The 14,603-nt window shown below is 39.1% G+C and overlaps 2 protein-coding genes and 2 non-coding genes across 7 annotated transcripts in view; 1 reads left to right on the top strand and 3 right to left on the bottom strand.

Moving 5' to 3' along the window:
* Positions 1-343: 343 nt before the first annotated feature.
* TRNAY-GUA (transfer RNA tyrosine (anticodon GUA)) lies at positions 344-432 on the bottom strand. Its single transcript is given in 2 exon segments — positions 344-379; positions 396-432. It is a non-coding gene; the product is annotated as a tRNA-Tyr (tRNA).
* A 104-nt stretch (positions 433-536) lies between these two features.
* PDE7A (phosphodiesterase 7A) overlaps positions 537-14,603 on the top strand; it is a 303,765-nt gene continuing 289,698 nt past the window's right edge. Inside the window, exons 1-3 of one of the 4 annotated variants that reach the window (XM_074354959.1) lie at positions 537-1,024; positions 4,620-4,743; positions 9,977-10,061. The gene's annotated coding sequence lies outside the window, so the exon portion shown is untranslated. Of the gene's footprint in view, positions 1,025-3,496; positions 3,791-4,619; positions 4,744-9,976; positions 10,062-14,603 lie in introns of those variants that run through there. The other 3 variants (XM_074354958.1, XM_074354956.1, XM_074354957.1) reach the window with 3 other exon arrangements.
* TRNAY-GUA (transfer RNA tyrosine (anticodon GUA)) lies at positions 981-1,072 on the bottom strand. The gene is given in 2 exon segments: positions 981-1,016; positions 1,036-1,072. It is a non-coding gene; the product is annotated as a tRNA-Tyr (tRNA).
* Positions 9,790-14,603, bottom strand: part of DNAJC5B (DnaJ heat shock protein family (Hsp40) member C5 beta) — a 50,208-nt gene continuing 45,394 nt past the window's right edge. The window contains exon 4 of the mRNA XM_010970654.3: positions 9,790-10,003. Coding sequence (XP_010968956.1) covers positions 9,909-10,003 — 95 coding nt within the window. The 3' untranslated portion in view covers positions 9,790-9,908. The remainder of the gene's footprint in view (positions 10,004-14,603) is intronic.

The following is a 14,603-nucleotide window of genomic DNA, read 5'->3' as shown; positions in this document are numbered from 1 at the left end:
ATCCCTTGTCTGGGTAGTTTCAAGAGCGGTAACCTCAAGCTCGCTTAACGTCTCACTTGGCCCAATAGCCAACTTGCAGCTCTAGTTCGAGCTGAGTGAGAATCGAAAGAAAAAGTACCACGAAAGACCAAGAGAAAAACTGGAGGATGCGGGCATCGATCCCGCTACCTCTCGCATGCTAAGCGAGCGCTCTACCATTTGAGCTAATCCCCCACCGCTGGGCACGGCTGGTTATCGCTTCCTCTAGAGAGAGGTCATGGCATTTGGCAGTGACGATAAATATTCTTGACCGCATTCTTGATCTTGTCTAGTACCTAAAATCAAAGTAACAAAATGTAAGCTCTCCTTCGAGCCGGAATCGAACCAGCGACCTAAGGATGGCCGCGGACTAGCGTCTACAGTCCTCCGCTCTACCAGCTGAGCTATCGAAGGGAGCGGAGAGAGAGCTCGCCAACTTAGCTTCATAACGTTTGGTCATTTCTAGGTTTCGTGTGTTTCCTACCGAGTTCCCTTTGTAATTCCCGGGTTCTCTGAGCGCAAGATCCTCCTCGCGGACCTCCCACCTCCCACGGCAGCCGCAGCAAGGACTTGCGCCGCCAACCCTGCGCGGGCTCTGAGGAGAAGGTCCGGGGCCTGACCCCGGGGAGCAGCCGTTGGCTCGAGACGCCGCCTGTTCGCCGTGGCTTTCTCTGTGTGACTCTGAGGCTCGGAAAAGGCCAAAGGCGCTTTAGAATTCAGTAAAAGGCCGCGACCCGGCAGCCGCCCGGCCGAGCGCAGACTTGGACCTCTCATCCCCACTCCCGGGACTTGCAAAAGGTTTCACAGCGAGGAAGCTGACAGAGGCCAAAACTGGAGCGAAAGTGCAAGAGCTTCCAGCTGTTCTTTGGAACGTGAGGTGTTATAGAGAAGGATACTTGTGGAAAAGATACCCATGGAAAGGATCATAAATCATATGAAGTTGAAAAACAAAAAAGCTTGTCTCCTTCGAGCCGGAGTCGAACCAGCGACCTAAGGATGACTTCCAGTCAGTGTCAACTACAGTCCTCCGCTCTACCAGCTGAGCTATCGAAGGGACGGGTAGAGTTCGCGCGCCCCCGAGATTCAGTACATAAGAACCAGAGCGCGCTCGACAATTAGCCAGAGATCAAATTGAGCATGCGTAGTGGAGGGAGCGGGGCGCGAAGGGAGGCTGTGCGGGGGTGGTGTTTTACGCGTGCGCAGAAAGACAACCCGGCTGTGGCTTGGGGGAACCTAACTAAACTAGGGCGGGAAAGACTGAGAGACACCGACGAACGACCGCGTTCCTGTCGCGCTTTTTCTTTACTACCCTGTGTTAGAGGAATTACTGTCGAGTGTGAATTCACTACTCTGTAATCTTTATTTCCCCTCAGATCTCTCCTTGTGTGGGCTGGTGGTGCCACGGGTAATCGTCAGACCACGAACCAGAGGATTGTAGGTCCAATTCCCTTCTGTTTCAAAGTTTTTGTCACCTGTTTCCAAAATTAGAGATTTCTACTTCCTCTGGTTTCTCCAAAGCACAAATGCCCAGAGAAATTTACCGCACTTCGAGGGCGGAGGGCTGTGGCCCCTGGTTTCCAGGGCCGCGCTGTCGAACTTTGCAGATGTTGGGAAGTTCGGGAGCGCTGACAGGTCGCGGTAGGCCGGGCCTGGAGGACGGCTCGGGGTGAGGCGAGGAAAGGAGGGGCGGTTCTCAGCGGCTCCAGGTCGGCAGCCGGGGGAGGGAGCCCCAAAGTCAAGCCCTCTGTTCCAAGAGGGAGCTGGTTAACATCCCGGGGCTGCTTCTCCCGCGGCTTGTGGGGGCCTGTAAGCTCCTGCAGTTACTCAGGTACTAAACTACCTCCACTCTTTCCGACAACAGAGAGGGGAAAAAAAATGTTACGAGGTCTTTTTGAGCTCCTTCCTGTTGTACATTTCATTTAACAAAGGTATTGAGCTCCTCCTCGGCTGTCAGCAGCGCGAAAAAACCATCTAAGGCTTTGGTTTCTGCCCTCAAGGGCCTTTTAACCAAGTAGCTATAGTACTGGTTTGAGCTGAGTTTTTATTTTGCAGTTATTAGTCTTATTTGTTGAAAGGAGTTTAGAATAAGCCTCCTCAAGTAGGGTAGCAATTCCCCAAGTAGAAGTTTTAATGAAATGAGAAGATGCGTTAAGGAAGAGAAAGAGTGAAGTTAGGGAAAAGAGCCAGTTAAGTGGGAAGGCGGCTGCCTTAAGGCTTCACAAACATGATTAGAGGAGTTAAACAGTTAGGGGGTGGGGTCAAGCACAGGCTATTTGAATAAAATGATGATGGGTTTTATTTTTGTTTCCTAGGGAGCATTTTGTCATTTTTTTTTAAAACGCAACAAACTGATAGCTCTTTAAAGTTATATCGTGTTTCTGAGAGTTAAAAAAATAATCTCTGTGAGAAGTTGGGGAGATATGTCGCACCCCTCCTCCCAAGTTTATGGAAAGAAACTTGTAAGTTAGAGGAAAGGGCCTCCATCTTGTTTGTACCTTCGCATTTTATGAGGGTGGCAAGTAAGGCGTTTATGATCTGCAGAGGTCACTGTCATGTGCACTTCGGCAGGAACCCTGGCCCCTTTGGTGTAACCCCTTCCTCTCCCACAACAGCCAGCCTGACCAGAGTGATGCGTTCCAAAAGGGTCAGGATGTTTCATGATTTCTGTCTCTGTTACTTGTGATAGAAATTCACACAGAGCTAATGTAAGCAAAAGATATTTGTTATGATGTTACAGGGGTGTCCCAAAGAAACCATGGAGGAAACGTAACTAGGCTTCCTTATGATTTTCCTCAGTGCTTCTCAGCTCCTCTCTATGCTTCTCTAGCATGCTGCTAGCCAGCCCCCCACCCTAAAAGTTACTGTTGTCTATTGTTGAGGATTGAACATCACCCCCCCCCCTTTTCGGATATTTAAAACCTAATATATTAGGAGGTGGAGCCTATGGGGAGGTGATACGGTCATAAGGGCAGAGCCCTTATGAATGGGAATAGTGCCCTTGTGAAAGAGGCCTCAGAGAGATCCCGCCTCTCTTCCAGTCTTGTGAGGATACAGTGAGTTGGGCACACGTGATTGCGCCCCTCCTTGAGATCTCAGTGAAAGATAATAAAAATACACAAAAAGAAAAGTTCTTTTGCCCCCTGGAAAACAAAGTAGGTACAGTCAGCAAACCTGAACTTTTAAATGATTTCTGTGATGGGAAAAGCAAATTAAATTGTATGGACATTGTCAGCCAAGGGAGGCTGAAGAGGTATTTGACGAGGTGAGCTGCCCAACTGGAAAAATGCACAACGCGCCGACATGGAGCAAAACAGCACTTTACTGCAGTACAAGTGGGTAGCGCCGGTGCCCAGGTGTATGCACTTGTCCTTTTATAATGCTAGTGGTGCATGCGCAGTGTTCATAATGCTGACTCACGCTACTGGCGCATGCGTACATTTACCTCTGACCAGGTGCAAGCTATTGTGAACTTTGGCCTGAGCCCCACTTAAGGCTGCCGACAGAGACATAGGCCAGAATCGAGAAAAATTGCAGCTGGGAGTATGTATCCTAGAAGCTTTCAGAAACAAAACCATATTCCCCAGGGAGACCCCAAGAGGCTCTAGGCACCGAGGCAGCAGCTCACAGGTCAGAGGCTCACGACATTATGCAGATGCTTCTGTATTTGCCCACAGCTGGAGCTACCTGGAGAACTGCTTAAGCAAAGTAGGTTTGCCTGGGGAATACAGGGCTGCGGAGAGAGGCAGAGTAAAACCTAATAATAAGAGACATGGTAAGAAAGAAAGGCTACCTCTTCACCACTCTCAGGGTCTCTGAGTCCCTCGTTAAGTTGGCAGTTTGGGGCTTCTTGGGCTAGCACCATGTAAATGAAAAACCCTACTTAGCCGCAGGACCCAGCCACTTTACAAATACAAGTCAGTATTGTCCTTGATTCATGAATATGAACATATGTCTACCAGACATTGGAGAGGAAACAAAAGCAGCTTAAAAAAAGAAACTCCTAGGTGAAAAAAACAAAATAACTGACCCGGGAGGAAACAGAGATAATGCAAGGAATAGTACAGAACTGCTTTTTAAAATGCTGATATCTTCAGGGGCATCCAAGAGGATACCTAAGAAATAAAATAAAAATAAACATTAAACAAAATGAAAATAAAAAAAGCAGAACAAGGTGATATTAAAAGGAGCGACAACAGAACAATTGTTTTCTGGAAAACTAAAAAAGCGTGATTGCTAAGGTGAAAAGTTAAATTTCCTAGTATGCTATATATTGAATTTAAAAAATAAATTCCATGCTAAACTGTTGAAATTAATTTTATAGAAAGCTGTTTTGCTAATAAGTGAATCAATATATAGACAATACTTTTCATTGCCTGAGGGCTTTCATTTATGACTTTTATAAAGCTAAGCTAGGTTAGCTTTAAAATACTGCTTTTTGCAATTATAATAAATAATTCTGAAAATGCCCGTTTAGTAAATAGTTAATGTATATACATGACCAAATAGATCGTTCTAAAATAAAAAATTTAAGAAAATGTTGGAATTTCATTGCCAAAGTGAATATCTGTACTAAAAAATGTCCCCCAATTTTTCTCCCCCAGAAAAGAAAGTGTATTGTGGATGAAACTTTGAGTGGAGATAAATCTGGACAACATCTCAGGAGTGGGAGATATTGGGTACCAGAGCAGATTGCTTAGAAGTAAGAAGAAAAGAAACCCTCCCCAGGTATGATCTCTCTCCCTGGCCCTGGGAATAAGGATGTGCCTGGTGGACTTTCAGGCATTGGAGAAGCTGATAATCAGATTTTCTACTGTTAGAAATCTCAATTGGTAGCCCAGCAGTGAGCAGAATGTGTTAACAGCTGTCCTGTGACTACTGATTTGATTCTAGGGATTTTGTTTCGCTTCTTGGGGACAGCCCTGGAACAGCATGAAAATTCCAGAAAGTTGTATCACACTTACCCCTTCACTTGGCACTGAGCATGTGAAGGTCTTCTTTTGGAGAAGGACTTTTCTCAGAAATGAGGATATATATTGTGAGAATCAATCAACAGCTATGTATTGGTTTCCTACTTTGTTTTTAGCACCATGCGAAATACAATAGAGTCAGTTGTAAAGTCTGACTCTAAGATGTAGTTCCAGAAATCACTGCTAATTTGAGCCAACTGCTAATTTTACAGAAACTAGTTAAACATGAGTTAATCTAAATTTCTGGCCCTTTGTGGTCTAGAACTGCTCAGGAATAATATGAAAATGAATGTTACTTAAGTGTTTAGGAGGGCTGGAAGAAGTGCAGTTTTGGAGAGGAGGACTTGTGTTTCCTTAATAAAGGTCTTTCTCTGTTGGGAGGACTGTTATCCTGGAAATGGACATTTGCCTTCTTATCAGTAAGGAGTAAGGGGTGACAGGCTGCTGAAATTCTTTAAAAAGATAACTAATTGGGTCAGAGGTTTGATTAAGTGCCAAGGTAACATATTAATTTTTGCTATTTGTATGCTAAGGCTTCCTAAAAACTAAGGATTCTAGCAGCTTTTGCATTTCTAGCAGGTAAGGATTTCTTTATTCTATGACACAGGTTAAAATTTTTCTCATATAACAAATATTTCCCAACCATCTATCATGTGTCAGGCACTGTTTTAAGCCCGGGGATTGAGGACACAAAACAGACAAAAACCTTTGCGTTTGTGAGGTGGGAGAAAGATAAAAAGTATGTTCATCAAAGGTACTAAGGATAAAAAGTAGAGAATAGGAAGCGTGAGGTAGGGGATGTTACAGTCCTAGGCAGGGTGGTCTGGGAAAGCCTACAGAGAGGTGACATTTGAGAAAAGATCTGTGGCAAGTTTCCTGATTGTATGTTCTAAATTAATCTAATTTGACTCAGAGCTGTAGTTTAATGAGGTAGTGAGAAATTTCACCTCCTAGGTTTTGAGAGTCCCTCCCCTTCTTAGGGTTGCAAAGTGTCTGTAGGGATTATGTCTTTGTCCCCCAAGTGAGTTTTGAGCCCTTCAGATTGCTCCAGCCTGGGTCCTGAGGTTTCGGTATCCAGCCCTGTGTGGTTCCTTTGATGGGCCAGATGTGGGCACAGGAATCTTTCCTTATGTCTACAAAGCCATTACTTTATTTTGTCACCCGAGCATCCAATTGCTAGCTCATCAGAGGCTCTCCCCGGAGGGGACACAAGTCTGGGCTACTCTTGGAACTCCCCCCAAATCTCTCAAACCCAGCTTTAGTCTAGAGGCCCCTCATGGTGGGGGTACTTCTCTTCAGCAAGGGTGTGACCTTTTTAAGATAAAGCAGAAGAGTTTTTGTTCCTTTGAGTAAGTTTCCTAAAGCACTAAGAATGAAATTAATGTCTAATACATTATCTTGCCATACATTCAAATAAATGTAGTCACTATAAATTATTTCTATTTGTCAATACACTCAGAGAAGTGAATGAAAAATACTTTTGTTCCTCCTGTGCCTATTAGCATTATGATTATTTGCACTTGAGGCTGGAGAGAAGACATTCCTTTAATAAATAATATGCTATTGCCCAGACTATTTCTCTCTCTCTCCGCCGCCACCAGTGGAAGTAGATTGCCAGTAGTTCAGTTTATCTAAAAGTCCTAGTAAATATGAAGGTAGAGAGTTGACAGTGGTGATCAGTGAGATTAGGAGACTAAAACAGAGAAATGAGGGTCAAATGTAAGAACAGTAGAAGTGGGAGAAGGGAGGAGGACAGGGAAGGAGATGGATACTGAGAAACAAGGAAGAGAAGGGACAAAGAAGAAAATAAGAGATACAGGATGAGGGAGTGAAATATAAAATAAGGAGTAAGAAGGACAATGAAGAAGCAAGTGAGGAGCACTGATTCAGTATTACAGTTCTGGAGGTCAGAAGTTAGACCTGGGTGTCATTGGGCTGAAACAAGGTGTTGGTAGAGCTATGTTTCTTTCTGAAGGCTCTAGAAGAGAACCCATTTCCTTGAGTTTTCTAGCTTTTAGAGGCTGCCTGCATACCTTGGTTCACGGCCCTTTCCCTCTTCCGTCTTTAAAGCATATCTTTGATCATCCTCTGATCTTCAGTTGCATCTCTCTGATCATTCTTCTGTAGTCACACCTCTCTCTCCATAGTCAGGAAAGGCTCTCCATTTATAAGGACCAGAGTGATTAGATTGGGCCCATTTGGATAATCCAGGATAACCTTCCTATCTCAAGGTCGTTATTAATGACATCTGCAGTCCTTTTTGCCATGAAAGGTGATGTATTCATGGCTTCCAGGAGTTAGGGCAGGCACGTCTTGGGGGGCCCTTACTGTGCCTGTTATCACAGGGCTCATTCAGCCGTAAGTGGCACCCTTTCTATGGGTCAGAGGATGAGGCAGTGCATTACCAGGTAAGTGTATTTCCAAGCTAGGCCATGCCAAATGTGTTTCTGTCTGTATACCATTGGAAATGTAGAATAGAATGTCATTTATGCTCAAAGAAATAATATATGTGTATTCTGGTAAATAAAAATTCATATATATTTTTTATTATCTTCTAATGTAAGACAACAAAAAAATAAATGGATGACCTATGAAACCTCGTATGAAATCCCCTGCTCTAATCGCCTGGAGGCCAGGATTAGGTCCTGAGCCACTGAAGTGGGAAGTTTGTTTAACCCTGCGTTAACCAGGGCCATGCAACCATTGCTGAGGATCATGGTCAGCATATCTCTTCTTTCCTTGATGCTTCTCTGCTAAAATGCTTGTGGATTCAGAACAACAGCAGGTGATTCCAGATGGAAACTCCTGCTGACTCCCATATGATTCTTACCTGTCCCCTCCTCAGATGGAGAGTTGATCCTTGTTTCTATGTAGCTAAGAGGCATTCGGTAGAGTTCATTCCCTCACTCATAGACATCCATGTGCTTGGATTTGCCACATATCATTGTGACTGGAAACTAGCCCTATGTGGGAAACATTGGCTAGAACCCCTCCAGGAATTTAATTCCACCATCTGATTCTGATTCTAATTCATGTCCTGTTCTCACTGTAACCACTCTTTTATCAGCTCTCTGGGAAAGCTGGGAGTAGAAGTAAAAAATTCTATGTGAGAAAGAAAAATGAGATCTAATGAGGTCTGAGAGAGAAAAGATGAGCTTTGTGATTTGCAGGTTGCTATTCAAAAACAGGATTCAAGTTTTGCTTAGAGTCCTCAGGAAGGACATGTAGTGGCTCAAATTATCCAGATGTGGGGCTTTTATCTCATTGTTCCCTTCAAATGGAAAGTACTACTCATTTGTTAAGTACAGAGTTCTGGGCACTTGCTGGTCACTGGGGCTGTTACTATTGGATATCTTAATGGTTCTTGTTGGGTAAGACAGTTTATGTACATAAGAAGTCACATTACCTTTGTCTATGTTATCAACATATACAGACTCGTGTAAAACCACCTTACACTTCTTAAACACTTGACTCTTCACAGTTCTTTCACCTAAACTATTTCACCTGGCCTTGCAGCAATTTGGAAGGTGGACAGAGCAGGTATGAAAACGGAGTCATAGGGAGATTAGCCATTTTATTCTTGTCTCGCTTGGTCCCAGGGCTAGTTTGTGAGAGCTTAAATTAGAACCAGGTTCTTAATTCTCAAACCAGGGCTCTTTCTATTTGATTATGTTGATTAAAGAAAAATTCCAGAAACTCAAGAGTTAGGGCAGAGTTTTAATGCTGTCACACTGTCAGAGCTGTAACACCAATTCTCACTTAAATGTATATTTAGCCTTAATTAACTTGGTGGTGGGGAAGAGTAAGAAACAAAGAGAAAAGGAAATGGCATTTCATGCAATATTATATAAAAACATAAGATCTTGAAAAATGCAGTATTACATAAAGAACTAAGGAAGACCTGAAAAAAAAAACAAACACAAATAGTAAGCAGCATTTTCTACCACATAATGAATATAAGAATCAAACAAGTAAATGCAGAGATGACCTCCAAGCATAAATATTTAACATTCGCAGAGCTTAGCATACTCTGGTCAGTGTTATTAATCCCACTGAAAATGGGGTGAGTGATATGCCTTTAAATTTAATTTCAGGCTGTAGAATTTAGAATTCTATCCTTTACCTTATGTGTTTCTTTTCCTTAGTCTCACTAAGCGTTTTTTAAAAAAATTATTTTTACTTAAGAATGTTTAACACATTGTTTGGGGCTGGTTTGGGTGATTTTCTGGATCATTTATAACATTTAACCAGGTTGAAGTTTTGTTTTTGTTTTTGTTCTTATGCCAATCTAAAGTATACAAAAAACTTCTTTCTTCCTGGTTTTATTTGTCAGTTTTCAGTGAATGACAATTTTTAATCTTTGAAAAATATACTTTAAAATTATGTGATTTATCTTTTTTACCTAATAATTTCTTCCTGCTTCTTGAACTCTTTCTGTAGCCATGTTGAATATGAGCAGGAAAAATCTCCACACACACACACAAATTTCTCTTAAATTCTCATCTGTGTTTTACTGATGATTTGTAATGGCAGATATGAACACTGCATTTAGTTAAATAATAGGTGAAAAATGGCTTCTGTTTTGGAATACTACTTTAGTCTAAAGAATGAGGTCTGGCTCAGATAAAGGGCAGGTTCAAAAGCCTGTCCAATACCACTGTCTTACCTCATGCAATGAGCATAAAACAACTCTTCAGGCCTTTATTCATCAAAATGGAATGTGTTTCTGTTAGGAATTCTACTGAGAGAGTAAATCTGCGTACTGAGAAAATTGTGTAGCAATCATATTTCCTTAACCTAAAAATAAAATACAAACGTGGAAAAGTTCACAGTATTTCATGTCCCCTACCCTCCCCCATCGAGACCACCTGGAGACACGGCTGAACCAAGAGGAAGTACTGTGGACCCTCAATGAGCTCAATATTAAGAGTCTGTACAATAACTTCGAGGTCCTTCTCTGATTAACTGTGTTTTCTCATTTGCTTTTGTAGGCTGGAGAACAACTGGAAAGTCCATATCTAAAAATAAACAAAGCAAACCAATAAACACCCTCTAATGTTACATTTCCTCAGTGAGGTGAGTGGTAGATATTTTTGTTGAAATGATGATTGGCAAATCAATTTAATTCCTAAGATATTGAGGATCCTACCCTTTAAAGGACTTCAAAGGGAGGATACACTGTCTTTATTCTTCATTTAAATTCTGTCAGTTATAGAATTATAAAACCAAATCTCTAAACCCATCTTTCACCTTGAGGCAGTTGCTAAACCTGGTAAACTTGAGCCTTAGTTTTCACCATCTTGTGGGGATGAAGACTGGGCCACCACACGTCATAAAGACTATTGTGTATATCTATAGGAAAAATACCTCCCAGAGCTGTGCAGGACAATTGCATATATAGCCCTGGTTGGAAGAGAAGTCAAAACTCTGCATGCCAAGAAGAGAAGCCTTAAGGAAACCAATCCTGTGACACCTTGATCTTTGACTTCTAACCTCCAGAATTCTAAGAGAGTAAATTTCTGGTTTTCAAGTCACCCAGTTTGTAGTGCTTTGTTACAGCAGCCCTGAAATACTAATAACAGACAACAAATTAACTTTACTTAGTGATCAGACATGGAACAGTGAACCTAACAAATGTAAAATGTACTGTTTTGAAGCAATGTGGAACATTTGTAAAATTGATTAAGTTCTAGCCTATAAAGCAAGCCTGAAGACATTTCAAAGTGTTATTTTATGCTGTCCGCATTCTCTAATCACAGTGCAGTTCAGTTAGATATAAATAAAAATAAAGAACCTGAAAACCCCCACAGGTTTACAAATTAAGACACATACAGGCCTAACTTAAAAATTAAAGAAAAAAGTCATAATGGCAATTAGAAACATTTAGAACTCAGATTATTAGAACATATATATGTATATGTGTGTATATGAAGCCAAACTGGTACTTATTGGAAAATTTATAGCCTTAATAACTTGGTATCAGAAAAGAAAAAGGGCTGAAAATTGAGCAGTATATAAATTAAGTTAGAAAATTAACAGCAGAGTAAATTAAGACAAATAATAAAGAACAGAAATTAATTAAGTAGAAAGAATATACAAGAGAATCAGTAAAACCAAAACTTTGAGAGAAGAATAAAAATTTCAAATACCTGGTGACAACGGCTAAAAAAGCAGAAATAACCAATATAAGGAATGGAAAATGGGACAATAATTCAGATACTGTAATGCATGGAAGGTAATAAGAGGAAATTTTGAAGAACTAATTTTATTAATAAAGAAGAAAGGAAACCTAAATGACCTATAAACATTAAATATATTGAATCAATAATTTAAAATTTATACAAAAAGACATTAGCCCAGAAAGTTTTACAAAATCCTGTGGAAAGAAATAAATCCAGTAATATACAAACTCTTCAAGAAGAGTTTAAAAAGGAACACTTCCTAATTTATTTCATGAGGCATAATCTTGATATAGAACCCATAAGGAATATTTGAGAAAGGAAAATTATAGGCCAATATGTCTCATTAAAATAGTAGAAACATCTAAAACAAAATATTAGCAAACCCATTTCACCAAAAAGTAAATTATTTGATACATTATGACTACATTGGGTTTATTTCAGGATTTTAAGATTGTTTTAACATTAACCAATTCATACAGTTCTTCACATGAACAATTTAAAGGAGAAAAATCATGACCATCTCAATTGATGAAGAAAAAGTATTTGTTCTACCAAATTAGTAATAGAAGACAACTTTCTTAACCTGATCAAAAACCTACAGCAAACTTCATAATCATGGCGCAATCTTGAAAGCATCTTGTCTTCAACATTTTACTGGCAGTCTCAACAAACAGAGAGGCAGGGAATAGGATAAAAAATGATAAGGGAAGGGAAAGAAGAATCAAAACTATCACTATTCACAAATGATATAAACTGATATATAGAAACCCTAAAGAATTTATAGATAAATAATTAGAAATAGAGAGTTTAGCTAATTTCTTGGATTCGAAGTCATTTTTTAAAAGTACATTTATATACACCAAAAAACCAAGTAGAAAACTAATATATAATAATTTACTTATAATTATATGAAAATGGATAATGTATTTGGAATAAATGTAACCAAAGATATATAAAATATATCTTTACTGAAAACCAATGAAGGAAACCTAAATAAATGGAGATGTATACAGTGTCACACGTTAGAGGACTCACATTCTTAAAGATGTCAATTCTTCGTAATTTATCTACAGAGTCACTGCAATTCTAATCTAGATCCCAAATATTTTGTTTAAACAAATTTTGTGAAGAACTTGACAAAGCTTATTCTAAAATTTGGAAAAATTATGGAAAAGCGAAATAATTTCCATAAAATTATGGGAAAGCAAAAGCAAAATAATATGTGAGACTCTCCTAAAGAACAAATTAGGATGACTTGCTTAGACAGTATTATGAATTGTTATAAATTAAATGGACCTAGTGTTGCATACAGATAGACAGAATAACCAGTGGATCAGAACAGAAAGCCTAGAAACTGTTCCATATATATATTAAAACTTAATGTATGTCAAAACCAAGACTAGAAATCAATGTACTGAGACAATTTGTTTTCTATATGGAAAAAAAATGAAATTGGAACCCTACATCATATCACTTGCAAAAATCAGTCCCAGGTTATTAAACATGTAAATGTGAAAAGCAAAACCATCAAACTTTGAGAAGACTATATGGGAGAACACCTTTATATCCTTGAGATAGGGAAAGATTTCTTAGTCAAAACAAAAAAATCAGTAACCATAAAGGCAAAGATTGACATTTTGACTACATTAAAATTAAGAATTTTTATGAGACATTTTTATGAAAATTAAGAATCTTATCAAGAGACACCATAAAGTGTGAAACACTAAGTCACAAACTGGGAAAATATATTTTAAACAAACATAATCAATACCCAAATATTAAAAAAAAAAAAAAAAAAGAGAAAAGCAGATGATATAATAAAAACCCAAATGACCAGTAAGATTATGAAAAGATATTCAACTTTACTAGTAATCAAGAAGATAAAAATTAGAACCACCATGGTTTACCATATCCCATCCACCAGCTTGCCACACATTTACAGTCTGGTGATGTCAAGCATTGGCAAGGATGTGAAGCAAGAGGAACTCTCATTAGCTAACGGAAATTAGTGCAACAATTTGGGAAACAACTTGGTGTTATCTAATAACTTGTAGATGCATACCTTTTGACTAAGATATTCCACTCTTATGTATATACCCAGAAAACTCTAGCACTCATTCACCAGGAGACATTCATAGTAAGAACATTCATAACAGTACTGTTTGTAATGGCAAAAAGTGGAAACTACCCAAATAGCCATTAGCAGTAGAATGGGTAAATAAATTATGGGATGTTCTCACACAAGAGTATTATACAACAGTGAAAATAAATGAAAGACAATCACAATACAAATGAATTCCAGAAATGTGATGCTGAGTTTAAAAAAGGAAGTTGAAGGATAATTGTTGAGTATAAGTCTATACATTTAAAGCTCAAAAATGCAAAAGCAAGCATTACTAGGAATATAAATATATATAGTTATAATACTAAAAAGAATAGTGAGAAAATGATTATACACTACAGTAGTCAAGATGTGGGTGGAAACAACCAAAGTGTTCATCAACAGGTGAATAGATGAAGAAAATGTAGTGTATGTGTGCAATGAAATATTGTTCAGCCATAAAAAAGAAGGAAATCCTGCCGTTTGTGACAACGTGGCTGGACTCTGAGTGCATTAGGCTAAGTGAAGTAAGTCAGACAAAGACAAATACTGTATTATCTCACTTATATATGAATCTGAAAAAACAAAAGCAAAAACAACTCACACTCATAGCAAAAGAGTTCAGATTTTTGGTTACCAGAGGCAGAGAGTGGGGGGACAAGGAATTGGATGAATGTGGTTAAAAGGTACAAACTTCCAGTTATAAGATAAATAAGTACTGGGGACATAATATACAATATGATGATTATAGATAACACTGCTGTATGGTATATTTAAAAGTTGCTAAAAGAGTAAATCCTGAAAGTTCTCATCACAAGGTAAAAAACATTTTTTCCTTTTTTTTTTATATTTATATGAGATGATAGATGTTAACTAAACTTATTGTGGTGATCATTTCACAGTATATGTAAGTCAAGTCATTTTGCCGTACACTTTAAACTTACACAGTGCTTTATGTCAATTAAATATCTCAATAAAACTGAAAGAAAAGAAGGAAAATGATTACAAATGATTTAAGATAGAAATTACCTCTAAATTGGGAACAGCAAGCAAAGAACTTAAAGGTAATGGTAGTAGTCAAGTCATAGTATTTGTCTTTATTTAATAAAGAAAAACAATAACAGATAAAGTAGTTAAGTGAATTACCCCGAAACCTCAACCAGTAACCAAAACAGTTGGGGCTGACTCCAAAGCCCTTCTCTGTCTTAGTCACTAGCAGTGTACTGCCCCTGAGGTGGCTGGCATAAAAGGCTTTTAATCAACTTTCCCATTTCCCCACACTCTGTGAATACTGATGCTTTGATTAGTCCTGTGGTTCCCTCCACTCCCTGCCAT

The sequence above is a fragment of the Camelus bactrianus genome, chromosome 29 (genome assembly GCF_048773025.1).
Source record: "Camelus bactrianus isolate YW-2024 breed Bactrian camel chromosome 29, ASM4877302v1, whole genome shotgun sequence".
In the NCBI taxonomy this organism is placed as follows: Eukaryota; Metazoa; Chordata; class Mammalia; order Artiodactyla; family Camelidae; genus Camelus; species Camelus bactrianus.
Note: the sequence above shows the minus strand (reverse complement) of the source record. Positions and strands in the feature narration are given on the sequence as shown.